Here is a 17,093-nt window from a genome sequence, read left to right as displayed (position 1 = left end):
CTCAGTTAATTATTACTGCATCTATGTTTGTTCAATGCGACATTATTTATAAAGGGCACATGAATGCGTATTTCTTTTCTAGAGCTTAGGTTTATCTGCTCAAACATTTTTATGCGTGTAAGCGTGTTACGTTTATTGCCAGGGATGACAAATAAAAAACAATACATAATCCACCAAAATCATTTATTACACACTAAACCCTTGACATTACTCATTACACACAATTAATCTATTTTCATGTTATCAAAAATGGAAAAACACCACTTATGTTCAATACAGGCGCCGACTCCAGTAGTCTTACGTTGAAAGACATCATTATACTTCTTCAGAACTTCTAGAACAGTGGACTGAGTGACCCCAGGGGTCAAAGACTTCACGTACGACGCAAGATAGTCTAATGTCGCCCCACGCGGATGAACCATGAGGAATGCTGACAGTAAGCTGATGAGCTTGGCTTCGGAAGAAGAAATGACTGCTTCTGAAGATGTGATTTGGTCGTCAGGTAGTGGGGGTGGGGGCTGTGGCTTCACGGGAGTTTCCAGGGTCAGGTTTGGCATCGGTGGCGGCGGTAGTGGTGGGTATACCTGGAATGAAAGAAATCATTTAAAAGCCGCTTCATATACAGTTTAAGTGGAGCTTATAAACAACGTGAACTATCGTCGAGTAGCTTTGCTCGTCCGAAGTTGGCAACTATAGACTTCTTGCTAATCACTATGAAGGAACAGAACACTATTATACAAGCGTGACGCGTCACGGGCTAACTTCGTAAAAACAAAAGTTCTTTGACGTAAAGTGAAACCGTTTTTAAATCAGGATGTCACTCTCGCACGCGAGTCTCTGGTAGAAATTGCCGTTAATTGCGGCAGATTGCCATATTAAAAAAAGACCATGAGGTAGTAATGAGATGCGATTTACAATAGCACACAAACACATCGTTTTAAGTATCATCGTTTTATATCGGGTGTGTCGTTCATAATCACATTAAATTAAATGCGTTAATATACTGGTTAATATATGTCGACTAACACAAAGATAAAAGAAAAATATGTAAAAATAAAAAAATGATTTTTTCAAACAAAGTAAATGGAATAAAAATGTGCAAAAATTAGAACACCATATAAAAGTCAGTCATTACAAACAACTGAAATTCTCCCTTGAAAACTGACAGCTGTCAACTGATCAAAACATACGATACTCCTAACTTTATCTCTGCTTTACACATGATGTTGTAAATTATAAAAACGAAAAATTACTCCTGTGGTTAAACCACTGAATGGATTAGGTTATTTTTTTTACAATTCGCCATAGAATATCATAAAGTATATGCGATATGATTTAATGTGATCGTGAACGACACACCCGATATAAATAAGTAAGTATCGTTTTACATAGTTACCTGTTTATTTTGCTGCAAAGCTTGTTGAGCGATGAAGTGAGCCTTAAATTTCTCGAATTTCCTCTCAGCTTCGTCCTTTGCCAAATGAGCTTCATTCTTGTATCCTTCCAACTCATAGGATAGGTTTTCATTTTCCACCTGTAAATAGAAAGTTAATTTAAGGCATATTACACAACACAAAAGCTTTTGGCGATTAATCATAAGGTTAAGACACGCTTGGCGAGGTACGTCAGTGGATGGGTGACCATCTTGTCAAGACGAGTTCCTCCGTGCTTTAGAAGTCACGTTTTATTCCTAAGAGCTATCAGGTTGCCAAGGTAACAGCATTAAAGAGGTCAGGCAGACAATCGTTCCATGTAGAACCCTGCTGCTCAGCTGCATTTGGTTAGACTGGGAGCTGACCCCAATGAGCTGGGAAAAGACTAGGTAGATGATAAAACGTCAAAATATGTAGTTTTTTTACACCATACTATCAAGTACTTACTCTCAGCTGCTCATATTTCTCCAAGGGGACCGTATTCTTCGATCCCACTTTTTCATTTTCATCTTCATCAAATAGAGAATTATATTCCTCTCGGATGTTGTCCAATTCCTGTGAAATTCCAATGATTAGTATGTTTTGTTAAAAACTATATTATTTACGTAAGACTAGTTCATATTTTTCCATTTTACGAAGAGCAGGTCAGCACGTCGCCATCTTGTTGCTGCATTTTCTTCATCCAAAACGAAAATTGAAAAATTTCCAACCTGCCAAATATTGCTGAGAAATAAAGTAAATTTTGTTGTTAAAACAATTGGAAATAAAGTGATGACTCCAAGTTATAAGACCAATGATGATCAGGCTCGAAGATATCTGCTGATGCTCAGGAATTGAAATCTGCCTCCGAAGCTGATGACTGATGAAGAGACGCCACGAAGACCGAAGAAGCAACTCGTACATGATGCAAAGGCTCCTGTTGACGGCTCGCGACTTGGTTCATACAACTTGAAGCCATCACGATAATATAGCAATACTCAGCAGATTGGAAATAAATACTTTACCGGTCGTAGCAGATATACACGTGAAGATTAACCGCTGTCGAATACTCTTTGTCGTTGTAATAACTGCCCATGTTACGCCAATTTGAGGTTTGCCAACTCACCATTACCGATCTAGACTAAGGTCTCGGGTTTTACCAGATCCCGATGTCAAAAGATAAACTTTATCCGAAGTCCCCTCGATTCGTTTCTTTACCATAATATCCTTTATTACCGATCTGGAAGGCTGTTGCATTCCTTGAAAACTTCTTAAAGCAGTATGCCACAGTAATATTTAGCGAAAGTTTCTGAAGTCGGATTTTAATGAAACTTGGCAGTAATGTACACATCAGAATAAAATATAGGCTACTTTTTATCCCGCTGTGATAAATAGTTCTTTCGTGACTCTGGTGCACTTATTTAGGCCATTTCATCGTTGCTCACACCAATCTTGCAAGAATTTACCTTATTTTATAATTAGGTCAGACAGGCAGTAATTTATATAAGAACACGTACATTTTAATACGTGCTCTTGCACATTAAAAAAGTTACGTACCTCAGTCATTTTGAGCCACATCTCAATGTTCCGGCGCTGCTGTTTGGAGAAATGGTCGGAAACCCGCTGTATCTTAGCTGCCGTCAGAATTTTCGCTACCTGCTCGACTGGGCGTTGACAAATGGTTTACATTAAAATAGTAACACCGACATTTTATACTCTGTTTGACTTAATTACTATGTATTTAATGCAGTAATGCCATTTCTGCCGAGTTCTTTTGTATGCAAACAAAATATAAAATGTCAATGTTGATGAAAAATCTACATGATTTTGTTTGTTAATCTTGCTTTAGCTTAGAAATTGACATTGCATATTGTAGATGCATCAGGAAACAGCGATAGCTAATGCCATATATAGTCTACCTTGACATTTCGTGGTTTGATAACAAACCAAGTTTGGAATGACCAGCAGCAGAAAGATTTTAATTTTGTTGTTTTAAATTGTTGGTAATTTCCGTAGGTGCACTATTTATCTGCTCAGAATTCCCTTGCCGACTTTGGTTGCATTTATACTTACTGATCGGTCTAAGTAGTTATATATATGTTTTCAATAAACTCAACCTTATTTTGATTGTAGTTGAATACTCACATTAAAACGCGTTTAATTGGGGCTGGCAGAAAACTGTACAACATTTGGGGGGCCTAACCTGCTTTCTGGACAAAAGCCTCTCTCTATTTACATGATACCTTCTCAATCATTATCTTTGCGATTTTTAAAGATGATCTTCTACCTCCATGGTCCTCTGCATTGTGTTGATCCAACATCAGCAATTGTCGCCCTTCGAAACCTATTATTCAAATAGAAGCTACAGAAATTCCTGTTAATTCTACCCTACGTAGTGTATGGTCGCCAACAACGGTGCATCTGCATTTTCTCGTCCTGAAAGCCTAGGGGTCACGTACGTCATCTCTAGCTGTAGTGGATCAAAATTACACCACTTGCTTGGTGCTCCGTAATGAAAGCCACAGACGCTAACGAAGTCTAGAGGTACGCCTGTATGAATTGGGGCAAACTTTTTTACTTTACCTGTTACACAGTTGCATTGGTCTATTGCTCGTCAACTTTCACAAAGCAGCGCCGAGTCTGGAAGGTAGTGGTGTTACACCGCCCAACTTGGGTGGGTAGGTACAGCGGCATTCAACTGTTTCCCAGTAGCAGTCGTTGTTACAACTCCACGTCAGAAGCTGTCAGGCGGATTTGAGAAAGCTCAGATATCTGCAGGTCACTCGAAAAGAAGAAAACCATTGCGTTTTTCACCAAGGGGTATCGGGTTGCCTGGTTAACTGAGTTGAGGAGGTCAGATAGGCTGTCGCCCCATATAGAGCACTAGTAGTCAGCTGCATCCAGATAGACTGGAAGCCGATCCCAACATAGTTGAGAATAATACATTGCCTACAACGACGTCACACAGTAGGCGAGGGTTACATTAAATTGTAGAAATATGGCAGCATAGGTCCTTCACGACAGCCATCTCCTTTACTGGTCCAAATTGTTGAAAACCTTTTTTGGGAATATAATGCAGAAGCCATATGGCCCGGGAAAGTCACGAACACGGTCGCCTGCATCTGCTGTACTGCATCACCCGCTGCTAAAAAGCTTACTTACGTATAAAAATAATACGAAAATGTCTCGCAAACTCCAAAACTGTCATTTGTAACACCAACTATTACGTCTGCCAGCTGCTTATCTATCACCAAGCTGTTGCTAATAATAAAAAAAGAAGCCACTCCTTACAGCAACCTCCAATTTCTTCACTAGTATAACTAAACAATACAGCATATACCAGTTATTCTACTATATCTAGAAAAAACGCCTGGTTCTTGGTTAATCTCCTTCTGAAGTCTCCCATCCTCCTCCCATCAGCATACATACACATCGGATCAACCAATGTGACACACATATTCTAAGCTATACAAACTAACTACTTACACTGCGTAACAATATGTCCGAACTTGTCTTTCATACTGTTCTTAAGAGTCTGGTACTCGTCATCTATTTGCATCTTTTCGTTGAAGAGTCTTCGGAGCTGGTTGTTGGCGGCTTGGATTAGCGTGTAGAAGGTGTTCGCGTTCTTCTTGTTGCATTCTCCACGTTCAAGCCAGGCTGCTAAGGTCTGAGGAGAGGAAATGTGTATGGTTATGTACATGCTACTGTTGCGGTGTAAAACTCAGGAAAATAATGAAATGGGTCGGCAAATGTAGTTTTATGTATGATGTAAATAAAAAATAATTGTGTTGCTGCTTTTTAGTTTGAAGTATAACTATTGCTGAATTTTTACACCAAAACTTGTGGACGTTTTAATAATGCAGATTTTTTTGCCAAAATCGAAATTGGCTAATTCAACCATTTCCCTTGGATGCAAAAACAAATTCGAGTGAAAATGAGGACATTTACAAATATGAGTCGAGCTCATCTAAGATGAATAGCGCACCACACAATCGCATTTTGCATACATATTATATAAAGGTTCTGTACGTAAATTGCAGCTTAGGCGAACTTTATTTTATTACTCACTGGTGCAGCCTCAGCGAACTCATTGTCACTCTTGATCTTCTCCCCGATAGCCACAAGAGTGTTTGCACTGAACTGTTCAACACGCGGTGGAGTGGGGGACCTCTTGCGTTTGTTCTTCTCGTGTTCATTCTGATCCTCGCGATTCTAGAAAAAATAAAGCAAAGTTAAGAAATGTTATTAAAATGTGACAGTAACTGTCCATGTACTAAAATTACTGCACCAAATTAAATGAAATTTAGTACACACACAGTATAGAGCCTAGGAAAAGACCAAGGAAGGCTACATAATAACAAAAACTCAAGGAAGGACCTTGCTAACAACTAAAGACTTAATATTTCTACCATTTTCTACTAGGTACATAATACTTACACTTACCAAAGCATAATCAATGAAAATAGTGGCAGCCTCACTATCCTGCTGATTATAAAACTTGATACGACAACCCGATATAAAGAAAGCGTGCTCCACACTTTCTGGCTTCTGGAACCGCACATGACAAACTCCTTGCTTATGCAACTTCACATCGTCGACCGGACCGAACTTTTCAAATATTTCACGAACGGTTTCTTTGGCTATACCAGGGGGTAGACCGCCGATGAAGATGGTACGACACCCGGGAAGTGGGTCCCTTCGTGGTGGGACTGTGGTACCCGGGAGCATGGGGAGTACGACTCCGTTGGAGAAGTAAAGAGACTGGGTGGTCATCTGCACAGTTGGACTCATCATGATCATTTGTTGTATCATGTTAGCCTGGTAGTTCATGGGGGCCATTCCTGGCATGTCCATGGGTTGGTTCATCATGGGATTCTGCATGTTTTGCATGTTCTGCATCATGTTGTTGTACTGCATCATTTGATTTCCTGAAATTATAAGATACCTAGTTAAACAATATATAAAAATCCATTTGGATTTCACTTAGTACATGGCTTCAATTTTCCATGATGATTAAACAAAGGCTAGAAAGAGTTTATATAAAAGTTTATACATATATTTATAGGCAGCTATTGTTAACCTCATTGACAAGCAAAACCAGATTTAAGAAAGTATAGAATACAACTATGTTCAACTGAATGCAAAGAAAGGATAGACAGATGACATGATGAAATATAGTAAAAGACATACCTTGCATTATCATATTATTATGTGCTTGCAGGTTCTGCTGCTGAGTAAGTCTATCATTATTGTCCCACTTGGACTGTCTCTCTCTGTGCTCATTGCGGCTCCTGCCTCCTCTGTCCTTCTGGTCACGGGTGCGAGACCTGGAGCGACGACGTCCCCTGTCTGAAATGTTTTGTAGACAAACTTATAATTGGAAAACGAAAATACCAAACCATCCTACTTCCTACTAATATTATAAATGTGAAAGTTTGTGAGAATGTATGGATGTATGTTTGTTCTTCCACGTAAATACGGCTGGACCGATTCAGTTGAAATTTGGGATGTAGATAGGTGATACCCTAGCTAGATTAACACATAGGCTACTTTTTATCAACACATCATGCGGGCGCAGCCGCGAGTGGAAGCTAGTATTATATAAAGAAGTTTTTTTGATTTTACAGCATTTCACAGTCCAGATGTTATTTTTTAATTTTAACAGTAAAAAGGACAATGCTCAAAAAAAACCCAAGCCCGGCGGCAAACAAAAAGTAACTCAAATTAGAGGTAATAATAAGTAATGAAATACTGCATAGGAGGCATCATCGAAATCAATGGCTAAATGTATGAAATTGCTATTTGATTTTTTAAAGGGGTAACATGAGCAGCTGGGGCTTATAGTTTAATTAAAGTGCTATCTGAAACAACAAACAAGTAATATGGCAAGTAATAAGCTTCTCCAAAAAGATAAATCAATACCGAAGTACAGGCTGCAGCGCCTACGTCATCGCGTCATGAGCGTTTTACATTACTTAGGGTGGGCTAGACATGAGGAACAGTTCGCGCATCCCGCAACATTTTTGGATCTCGTCGTGTTAGAAATAAAGAATCGATGACTTTTAAGCGTTATTATTAAAATGAAAAGTACATTCATATCCTGTTTTAGTTCTATCATCCTATTTATCTTGTAAAAGTAGGTAGAATAGTGGAGAAGTTGCTATAAACATGTCATTAAGTAAACATGTACACTCTTAAACCACAACTGTATCTGTTTGCTGTTCCTTTTACTAATTAATACATTATGTTACCTCTAAAATCTTGAGTAGCAATGTACCGCAGATGTTAAAATTCAAATAGCAATTTCACACATATAGCCACTGATTTCGATAATGCCCCCTATGTAATATTTAATTACTTATTTTTACCTATATTTTGAGTTACATTTCTTTTGCGCCGGGCCTGGGTTTTTTTCTCATACTTCATGAGCATTGTCCTATAGTATCGTTTGGCAGGCGGAGCGGAGGGGAGGGGGTGGACCTGGTACCACTCCCGTTATAAGGTAACGCAACATTTTTGAGAAAAATAGAATTTGTAGCCTAACCTCAAACACTTTATAATCACCTACTACGGTCGGAAAATCAAGTGCAAGTACTTCTAATCAATACAAACAAAGGCAAAGTCGACGGACCAAGCACTTCTGGGTGGTTAAAAAAAAAAATACCACAAAGCCTTACCTGTCCGAGTCGGGGTGCCTTAAGTCCCGAGCTCGCTTTGCTCACTCGTGCATACTAAGAGAAATAACATTATAGTAGAATCTATATCTTTCTGGGTTGTTATAAAAATGAGACCACAATAAATATGGCAGGCCGGAGATGGGGGACAGTATATTCTCCCTGAAGCACTCGGATATATAGCCCCGCAGGGTCGCTACTCCCCGTCATCCGCCTTATTAAGCCTTTATTGCCAACATAAATGTGTACAATTTATTATTAAGTTTTTTAGCATACATTCTTTATTTCTCCTATCTGGTTTGATGTCAGCGTGTCCTTGTGACACATAGGCCTCCTCCAGCTCTTTCCATTTTACTCTTGTGTAAGTTAATCTATGCCATAGTGTACCTGCATTCTTTTTTATGTCATCAGACCAACGTTTTCTATGCCTTCCTCGTTTCCTTTTTGTTCGAAATCTAGAGTTCCATTCGGTAATATCTTTCGTCCATTTATTCCTACTGTCTCTCATCATGTGGCCTGCCCATCTTCACTTAAGTTTTATTAGTTTTGACTACGACATTTTCTAGTCTCGTGATTTGTCTTAAATCTGTAGCTCTCTTTCTGTCTTTTATGGTGTAGCCCAGCATACTCCTCTCCATGGCTCTCTGGCACGTGGTCAGTTTTTGGCTTTGTTTCTGTGTTGGCCCAGGTCTGGCAACCATAAGTGAGGATGGGTAATATGCATGTGTTGTATAGTTGCCTTTTCATTGCAGTGGTATATTGTTTACTTTTAAGCACTTCTTTGAGAGACCAGAACTATTTCCAGGCATTGGCTATCCGCCTTTCTATTTCTGCATCCATATGGTCATGTAAATAGGAATTTACATATTCCATTTCTTCCTGATCTTTAAAGACACTTATTTGTAATCTATTTTTTATTATTTTAGTTTTTGTTTTGTTCATTCTTAGGCCCACCTTTTTGCTCTCATTTGCTGTTGTTCATCAAATTTTGTAGTGATGCGTTTTAGTATTATTTTCGAGAACACCTTGTATAAGTTTGAAATGAGACTTATTGGCCGGTAATTTCCCATGTCCAATCTGTCTCCTTTCTTGTAGATGAGTATTATTGAGCTTAACGTCCATTGTGAAGGTGTGTATTCCGTATTTAGGATAAGATAACAAGTTGGTTAGTTTTGGTGTTGTTTCTGACAATGTTGCTTTCATCATCTCATTAGTTATATGATCAGGTCCGGCAGCTTTATCATTTTTCTGTGTTTCAATAGCATGTTGGACTTCTCTTTCAAGAGTTTCATCAACTAGGTTTACATTGAATTTTAAGGTGTTTCCGGTGGATTATAGTTTTCGATAACAGTCTGTTGCTATCTTTAAAATTGGCTGTCTTCTTGGTTCTTCCTTGTTGTTTTTGTTTTTTTAATTTTGGGACCCATGATGTCACTTCTCTTAATTCTTTGAGTGCTTTATTAATACCCCCAGTTTTAGTTATGTGATTTTGAATGATTTTGATTATTTTATTCCACTTGTCTTGTTTTAAATTGCAGCCTATTTCTTTGCTTAGTTTAGTAATTTCCGTTAATGTTGCTTTACTTTTTCTATTCATGAGCAGTTCATTTCTTTTTTGAATGAGATCCTTTGTTTTAGGGCTTAGTGAACATTTGTTTATCTTTGTCTTGGTTGTTTTTCTGTAGTACATATTTGTTGTAAATTTCTTGTGTTTTATCTTTTTCTTTGGGTGTTGTGATGTTCTGAGGCGTTATCAGCTGTCCACTCATTTTTCCCATGATGGAAGTGGTTCCTTTGTTTCTTTTGCTGTTTGTCAGATAATATAGCTTTGACCATGCGATGGTTACTATTGAAGCTAAAGTTATTTATTACGCTAGTGTCTTTAAAGGAATTGGGTCTATTACTGGTTATGAAGTCTATTTCATTACGGTAGGTCCCACCGGGCGACATCCAGGTCCACTTCCTGGCATGTCTTTTCTTGTAAACGCTATTTAGTATGGTTAAATTATTTTCCAGGGCCATATTCACGAGTCTTTCCATTCTTGCTTCTTGCGACACTTTTATTTGACACTTATTACACTAGCATTTGTTTAATATTTGCAGAGGACTTTGGTGTACGGTGTTTATGCTACGATCGCCGGAACCGGATTCCCATTTCAGACATTTTTCATTTGTTAGATGAATTATTAACAACACTTATTAACTCCTCAAAAGGATCACGGTTTTTCTTGTCTATTTCTCTTCTCCACAGAAATTCATAAAGCAAATCATTAACATGTGTACGATTATTATAATTATCTTTACTGAAAAAACGTTTTAAAACACGCCACTGTGACTTGATCTGCTTTGTGTGATTCCCATCCTCAGCAACTAAGGGGTTGTCTGGGTGACTATGATTCAGCTTGTGGTGGATGTATCCATGGTCACCCAGACCATAGGCCTGCCAGTAATCAGAATGAATTGTTGTGCCCTCAGCAACATGTTTTTTTATTAGTGGCATCAGAATTTCAGTAGAGCGAAGATTGTCTGGGCAGACTTCCAGGCGCAGATCCTCGCTCCCATCCTGGATCATTCCCAGGATGCATTGGCCTTCAATTCGTTTCCCAAATTTGTTTACATCGATTTGTACTATTTTGCCGGGACCTCCAATCTTCCCGGCAAGTGCTTCTCTATTTTTTTGGTAGCTTACAACTGCCCCTCTGCAGTAGTTGAACCAATCATGTATGGTTGCGCTAGAGAGGCAGTGTTCTCCTTCTGTGTAATCTTCTTTTTTTGTGCGATCATAGCTAAATTTGTGAGCATACGCATACATGAGGTAAAATACTCGTGGCAAAGTTATTTTAATATTATCAAACCAAGTGCCTTTGCCTCGGCTCACTTTGGATTTGGATCGGCATGGCCCTCTATTGCATACAAAAGATCCCACCGTTTTATTCGTTGAGTATTCAACCGTCATAGCTTTTTTGTGATAGTTACATATTTTTTCTTTTTTTATCATCCCTCTTTCCTCTGCAAATGCCACAGCTTGCTCACGAGTGCCCAGTCTTTGAAAGACTTTAACTAAATTCCACATTGCACGCACTTCTGCCACAACTAATCGTCGCTTCAAAGGTGGTTCATCCTCTGAACTGTTCGAACAGCTTGAAGATGACGTCGGTTCGTCCTCTGGCACGGGACGGCTCGTGGATGGCCGAGGTTCGTCATCAACCACGGAACGACTCGTGGATGGCCGAGGTTCGTCCTCGATCACGGAACGGGTCGTCGGTTGCTGAGCTTGGCCCTCAGCCGCAGACCGTCTTGATGGAAACTCCGACATGGTTGGTAGGCAGAAAATTGGTGTCCGGGATATTCACGCGCAAGAGTCAGTCGATAAGGCAGAAAAATCGATGTCCAGTGTACAAGCGTAAGTCAGTCGTGAAGGCAATCAATCAAAGTCCAGAGCATAAGCCCAAGTCGTCGAAAAGATTAACAAAAACACACCACGAAGCACAGAGAGAAAATTCACGCAACTCGAAGAGAAACGGAATGACAGCTAATCACACATGACACAAATGACATATAACGCAAATAGCAGACATTTTACTTTGCGTTCCTTTTCACGGCTTTGTACACCACAGACGATATAGGTACTAAAACACATTCCGTAGTCGCTAGTCGATCCATAGTCGATCGCACATTATAACATCCCGTTTCACCGAATAACGTTGACATTACGAGTTTTATCTAATTTGAGGTTAGAAACATTTTTTGTAAATTTCTGGAAAAATATCCATTACCTTGTAATAAGAGTGCTAGCGTTATAATCGGAGCCCCACCCTCTACAAGATTTAACCACTTTTAGCCCCGTCCGCCTGCCAAATGTAACTAAAGCCAACCCATTTTAACAATTCCAAAATTTTAAAAACTATTCACATAATACATAATGTATCTAAAAAAGACTTCACTTTCTTTCGAAACCAAAGTCAATCATCTAATCCTATCTTATTGTTAAAATAAACTTATAACTAAACTTAAAACAAATACAATGCATCACAAAAATTGCTCCTCGTTGCTGTCACTGGGAAATGTATCTACCCAAAAGGGTGGCAGCCATCCAACATGGCAATGCTCAACCTTTGTGTGAAATGAAAGCCAGCCTTTGGGTCCCAAGAAGTGTCAACCAGGCACTGGGAAATACCCTTGGCAAGAAGGCGGGCGCTCTGACCCCACGGCCCAAGAGTTTCAACCCCAAACCTTACCTTATAAAGGTTACTATATTTTAGTGCGACGGATCACGTCGTTGATGTTAGCATGGCAAACGGCGAGTCTGAAGATGGTGCCTGTGTTTGAGGACGAAAGTGCAAGAAGCCATAGACCCGACTCCGATATATGTATATAAAAACTAGCCTTGATTACAAGGATTTTCATTGTTTGCTATTTAAACAGAACCTGAGATACTCCTGCGCCCTTTATTTACAAGTCATGTAAAAAATAACTACTTACCATCCCTGCGATCCCTATCGCGTCTTTCGTTTCTATCTCTACTATGACGCTTATCTTGCATTTCGCTCTGTTCATTGGATTCCTCCACAGCTTCCGACGCTGGAACAGCTTCCGTTTGAGGTATCACAGGGCCTATGAACGCGCCATTATTCTGCGGCGGATTCACAACAGGCATAGGCGCCATTTGCATCTGATTCATTTCGCCCATCATATTAAACGGAGGGATGAGCGGAGGTACCATTGGTCCAGGTTGCATCATGTTCGGCATCATATTAGGCATAGGATGCATCATGTTTTGCATGCCAAACTGCTCGTTTCCCCACGAATTCATTGTCTAGAATGTTTCAATATGAAAACTTATCGTTAACCTCGAACAAGGACGTTTGGCCTTCAGCTACGTCGACGCTATCAGAATGAATCTCTTCTCGCTTAATTTTAATAGCAATCACTTCACTGAATTTCAATCTATGAATCCACTACTGTAATCCACAATACCACGGCTAAATAAATAATCAAAATTACAAAGATCACAATGTGTGCAACGCAATGCAATTTGTGAAACTTCAAATTCAAACTTCAATCAAAGTCAAACCAAGCCACACACAGATTACTATAAACTACAGCAGTTAGCACAGCACAGTTGAGCACAATATCAAACAAAGTTAATTTAGAAATACAAAAATGCTCTATATTTAATCATATCAGTTTTTTATTGAACTAATGTCAACTATAACTACTAGAAGTTAAAATTACCAGCCGGGCTAATTTATTTGGGTCCAATAAAGTTAAACCTAGAAAAACGCTTTGAAATCTTACTGAAAAGACATTGATTCAAAGCCATTTTCTGCTAATCGATCGCGTCATTTTAGAAGCTTTTTCCTTCTGTCATAACGGGGAAATAATAAAAAAAACTCCATATTTTTTGTTTTGCTCATTCGTTTGCTTATTTTTATATTTTATGGAATTGATTAATTACTGAAAGTTCAAGATGTGGTCAGTGATCTGCTAACAAATACCCAAAATGCGCCTGATAGGTACGCATAATTTTGGCTTGCTAATGTTTTATTGTTACTGTTTCAGTTCGGAATCAGTGCCGAAGGAATTTGAAAAGACAACAGAGGTCCTACCTTTTACTAAATATGGATTATCATCAATGGAAGAGTTCCGGAAAGCTGAAGAAGAAGTTCAGCATCAGGAATGGCTAAAGAAAGCTGGTCTGACCAGCGAGGACATAAAGCTTTATCAAGAAAATGAGGCAGGACTTCTGGACCAACGAAAGAAGATCGAATCTGGAGTCCTAAAAGATAAATTGGAAGAAATATACAATAAAATCAGCAATATGCACAATGAGAGTAAAAGGTAACTTATTATTGTATGTAAAACCATAATGTTTTACTACTATTTTATTCATGACATTCTCATCAAATAGGTAGGTTTCATTTTATAGAGTAGGATTGTACACACCTGTGATCTCACGTCAATATTTCATAAAAACACCTCTTTACTACCATAGTTACACAAAATAATTTGATAAAATAAATCATAAAAGATTCATATTAGATTTACTTTCAGTGACAATATTTCCAATAAGGATGAACAGCCAAGCACATCAACTGCACCTGAAAATCTCATAGAACGACTGCAGCAGAAGCCTCTAACCTTCTACCCTGAGGGTCACCCCATGAACGAGCTGAAACAACTAGAAGAGAACCTAGTTGGTCACATAAAAACCGACATGATACCGTTGAGTAAAAGACGTAAACTGCTCAGACGTTTACAAAGAAAAAAAGAAAGGTTACTTCAAAATAATCCATTTAACATCAGCACAATACCTAGTACGTCTCGCGTCGATCAGCCAGGCAGTCTTTGGGATATGCGTGAAATGCCACGTTTAATTCCTCATACCGTTACCAGTAGGGACCAGGAGGAGAATGTTATGGGGCCTCATTTACGGACAATGTATACTGTGAGAGACAATAAGATCGTGAGACTTGAACCGGTCCAGGCTAATCAGGATGATCAGGTTGAACAAGATGAGTATAGGGCGGTAGACATTGTGGTACCAGTCAATGACGCTGAAGCCCAGTTACTGGAGGGAACTAAAATGTGTCTGGATGATATCAAGAAAATGGAACGATTTAAGGATTATGAACCTGGGATACCTTCCAAGGTATGTATTTGAAATTGTTGAAATTCTGTACATAATATTATATCTTTGACATGTAAAGTATTCTGTTTGATAAATACTGTCACAAAGAGCATATTTTCCATGCTAAGGTACTCTTCTGCTATAGGCAACTGTAGCGTTCGGCCGATGTCTAATAGCTGGCAACGGACTATTGTAACTACTAGGCATTTACATGTTGCAATAACAAATCTCGAGTCTATCGCGAGCCGTTTGGTATCGGCCGCGGGCGACAGACGCCTGTGTCGGTAGGTAAATATTATGTAAAACAGTCTAAAAACAATAACCTTGTGTTTTCAGGTCCTATATTTGAAGAATATAGCTCCAGCAGTAACTCAAGAGCAACTATCACTGTTGTTTAACCAGTTTGTGTTAGCCAATGGTGGTCCCGTCGACTTGCGGCTCATGACCGGCCGTATGAGAGGGCAGGCTTTTGTGGCCTTCCAAAGTAAGTCTTTAAAAAATACATACATTTTGTAGAAAAAGATCTTTAATCGTTGGCTAAATTATTTCTAAACTTAAGTGAAGGTGGTTTGGAATATGCACAGAAAACGTTTTTGCCTATTAGTGGAATGTGGGGTGGTGTGCGAGGGTCCAAATGCGTACATCTATGCTTGGAAGACACTTTCGAGATGCCTATAAGTTTGGCGACAATTATCCTTAAATTATAGAAAGTTATAAACTTACGCGTTTTATTTTCAGATGAGGAGCTCGCAATCCAAGCACTAGAAGAGATCAACGGTACCATTTTGAGCGGCAGACCAGTCATTGCAGAGTTTGGCAGGAACACAAACAGGATTCAAGATGATCACAGATAAATCCACTATCTTATTTCAATTTTGAATGTCTTGTAGTAAAGTTGATTCGACAGGAGAGAGACATCTTTTGTGGTGTCAACTCTTGAATTCGAAAATCGCTTCGGGCGATGCGTTTTTGTCGTACGACGACGTATATGCTAGAAGTCGCGCAACGAAATTCGATCAAATCAGTTGCTTGTCGACTCACAGTCCTAAGAGGGTCAAGAGCCTAAGGGTAGATTGAATAAGGATTTGCTAAACTTATTCTGCCCTAAAAGCTGTGTATAGATAGTTCAACTCAGATTTGCGCGCGGCCCTATGTGTGCGTCGGCTTGTAAATATACAACTTTCATTCGTGTGACAGTGACGTCGTCCAAGCATGACGTGTTCTTATCACTTTTTCTTATGGGTACAGTCGTTTACGAAAATACTAGTTATTCGCGGAGAAATTATTAAGGAGTCAGATAAAGTGTTTCAAAAAATAAAACGACATTCAAAGCTTTTTACTATTAAATATAGTTTTTCATTATTTTTTCATACGTCTTTTCAAATTGACATTGACAGTATCTAAGAATTGAATACTCCTTAAGTACATATTTTCTAGCTCGGGGTACGCAGACAATAAATAAAAGTGTGGACTAAGAATGTAAAAAGAGGTATAATCTAGTATAATAATGTAAACAAAATGTGTGGGGAATTTTAAAAAGTTATATTGCTTCGCATAATGTCGACCAAAATAACAAAATAATGAAACTCATAAATGAACGTTTAAGTCAAATTGATGCAGGGATGTGGCGTAATACTTGTCGACATGTAGAAAAGAAAAAAGAAGAATACTATAGACATTTTGACATTGGAGTCAGAATTTATAATTCTCCTTGGAGAGTAGCGAATCCGAAAATTCATCATTTGATTTTTCAAATAGCGATTCATAATCATTATAAATAAATAAACATTAAATTACGTAATAACTGTTTTTCTTTAAACCCCCGTATACAACCCCTAAATAACTGTATTGTACCCGACTGTACCTCTTGTCACGCACACAAAGTTACTGTATATGTACAAGGGTTACCCACACATAAGGCCGCGCGCACAACTGAGTTGAACTTACTATAATTAATTTGTTTTAACTGACTCCCCAAAAAGGAGGTTCTCAATTCGGATGTTACATTTTGATTTGTTGATGAAGTCTTGTAATTTCTTGAAAACAGGCGCGTAATATATCTGAATGTAAAATTAATACTATGCCGATTAGTAAGATATATCAATATTGTGTGAATGTTATTATTCTATAAGGGATGTGAGTATATTAAGGCTATGAATACTATAAAGTAGAAGCTTTTATTAGGATTAAATCCACGCACAATTAAGTCCAAATTAGCGCATTTTTACCCCGATAATTAGGTAATGTTTTTTCGTCTATTGCTTCTTAGATCATAAACGCCTACACTGAATTTAGTGCTGTTCTTTGGCCTATTGTATTAAGATGTGTGCATTTTGTGTGTTGAGTGACTATTTCAATATAGCAAAGCGATAT

At 38.6% G+C, this 17,093-nt stretch overlaps 2 protein-coding genes across 4 annotated transcripts; one reads left to right on the top strand and one right to left on the bottom strand.

The window, feature by feature from the left end:
• Nucleotides 1-162: 162 nt before the first annotated feature.
• LOC110382922 (ecto-NOX disulfide-thiol exchanger 2) lies at nt 163-13,131 on the bottom strand. 2 transcript variants are annotated; one of them, XM_049841312.2, is made up of 9 exons: nt 12,572-13,131; nt 6,606-6,764; nt 5,859-6,343; nt 5,484-5,627; nt 4,899-5,082; nt 2,970-3,076; nt 1,881-1,988; nt 1,397-1,534; nt 163-584 (listed from the first exon to the last, which is right to left on the bottom strand). In XM_049841312.2, exons 1-9 carry the CDS (start codon nt 12,900-12,902, stop codon nt 225-227), a joined length of 2,016 nt encoding a protein of 671 aa, XP_049697269.2. In that variant the 5' UTR covers nt 12,903-13,131; the 3' UTR covers nt 163-224. The 2 variants fall into 2 exon arrangements, with proteins under 2 accessions (XP_049697269.2, XP_063895487.1); XM_064039417.1 differs by lacking the exon at nt 12,572-13,131 and adding an exon at nt 8,093-8,267.
• Nucleotides 13,132-13,405: 274 nt separating this feature from the next.
• Nucleotides 13,406-16,524, top strand: LOC110382924 (RNA-binding protein 41). Of its 2 annotated transcripts, none has more exons than XM_021343636.3 (5): nt 13,406-13,564; nt 13,652-13,930; nt 14,144-14,741; nt 15,057-15,204; nt 15,459-16,524. In XM_021343636.3, the coding sequence occupies exons 1-5, from the start codon at nt 13,560-13,562 to the stop codon at nt 15,572-15,574; spliced, it is 1,146 nt and encodes a 381-aa protein (XP_021199311.3). In that variant the 5' UTR covers nt 13,406-13,559; the 3' UTR covers nt 15,575-16,524. The 2 variants fall into 2 exon arrangements, with proteins under 2 accessions (XP_021199311.3, XP_063895446.1); XM_064039376.1 differs by having other exon boundaries at nt 14,132-14,741.
• Nucleotides 16,525-17,093: the final 569 nt, after the last annotated feature.

The sequence above is a fragment of the Helicoverpa armigera genome, chromosome 19 (genome assembly GCF_030705265.1).
Source record: "Helicoverpa armigera isolate CAAS_96S chromosome 19, ASM3070526v1, whole genome shotgun sequence".
In the NCBI taxonomy this organism is placed as follows: Eukaryota; Metazoa; Arthropoda; class Insecta; order Lepidoptera; family Noctuidae; genus Helicoverpa; species Helicoverpa armigera.
The sequence above is the reverse complement of the archived record's forward strand: the minus strand, read 5'-3'. Positions and strand labels throughout refer to the sequence as shown.

Bases quoted from the DNA above. Each gene is read 5' to 3' on its own strand.
- LOC110382924 (XM_064039376.1), top strand. The intron at 13,931-14,131 runs GTAACTTATTAT...GATTCATATTAG, and splicing joins ATGCACAATGAGAGTAAAAG to ATTTACTTTCAGTGACAATA. The intron at 15,205-15,458 runs GTAAGTCTTTAA...TTTTATTTTCAG, and splicing joins GGCTTTTGTGGCCTTCCAAA to ATGAGGAGCTCGCAATCCAA.
- LOC110382922 (XM_049841312.2), bottom strand. From the start codon at position 12,902: ATGAATTCGTGGGGAAACGAGCAGTTTGGCATGCAAAACATGATGCAT. The intron at 1,535-1,880 runs GTAAGTACTTGA...TTCTATTTACAG, and splicing joins AGAAATATGAGCAGCTGAGA to GTGGAAAATGAAAACCTATC. The intron at 585-1,396 runs GTAACTATGTAA...CTTTCATTCCAG, and splicing joins CTTTGCAGCAAAATAAACAG to GTATACCCACCACTACCGCC.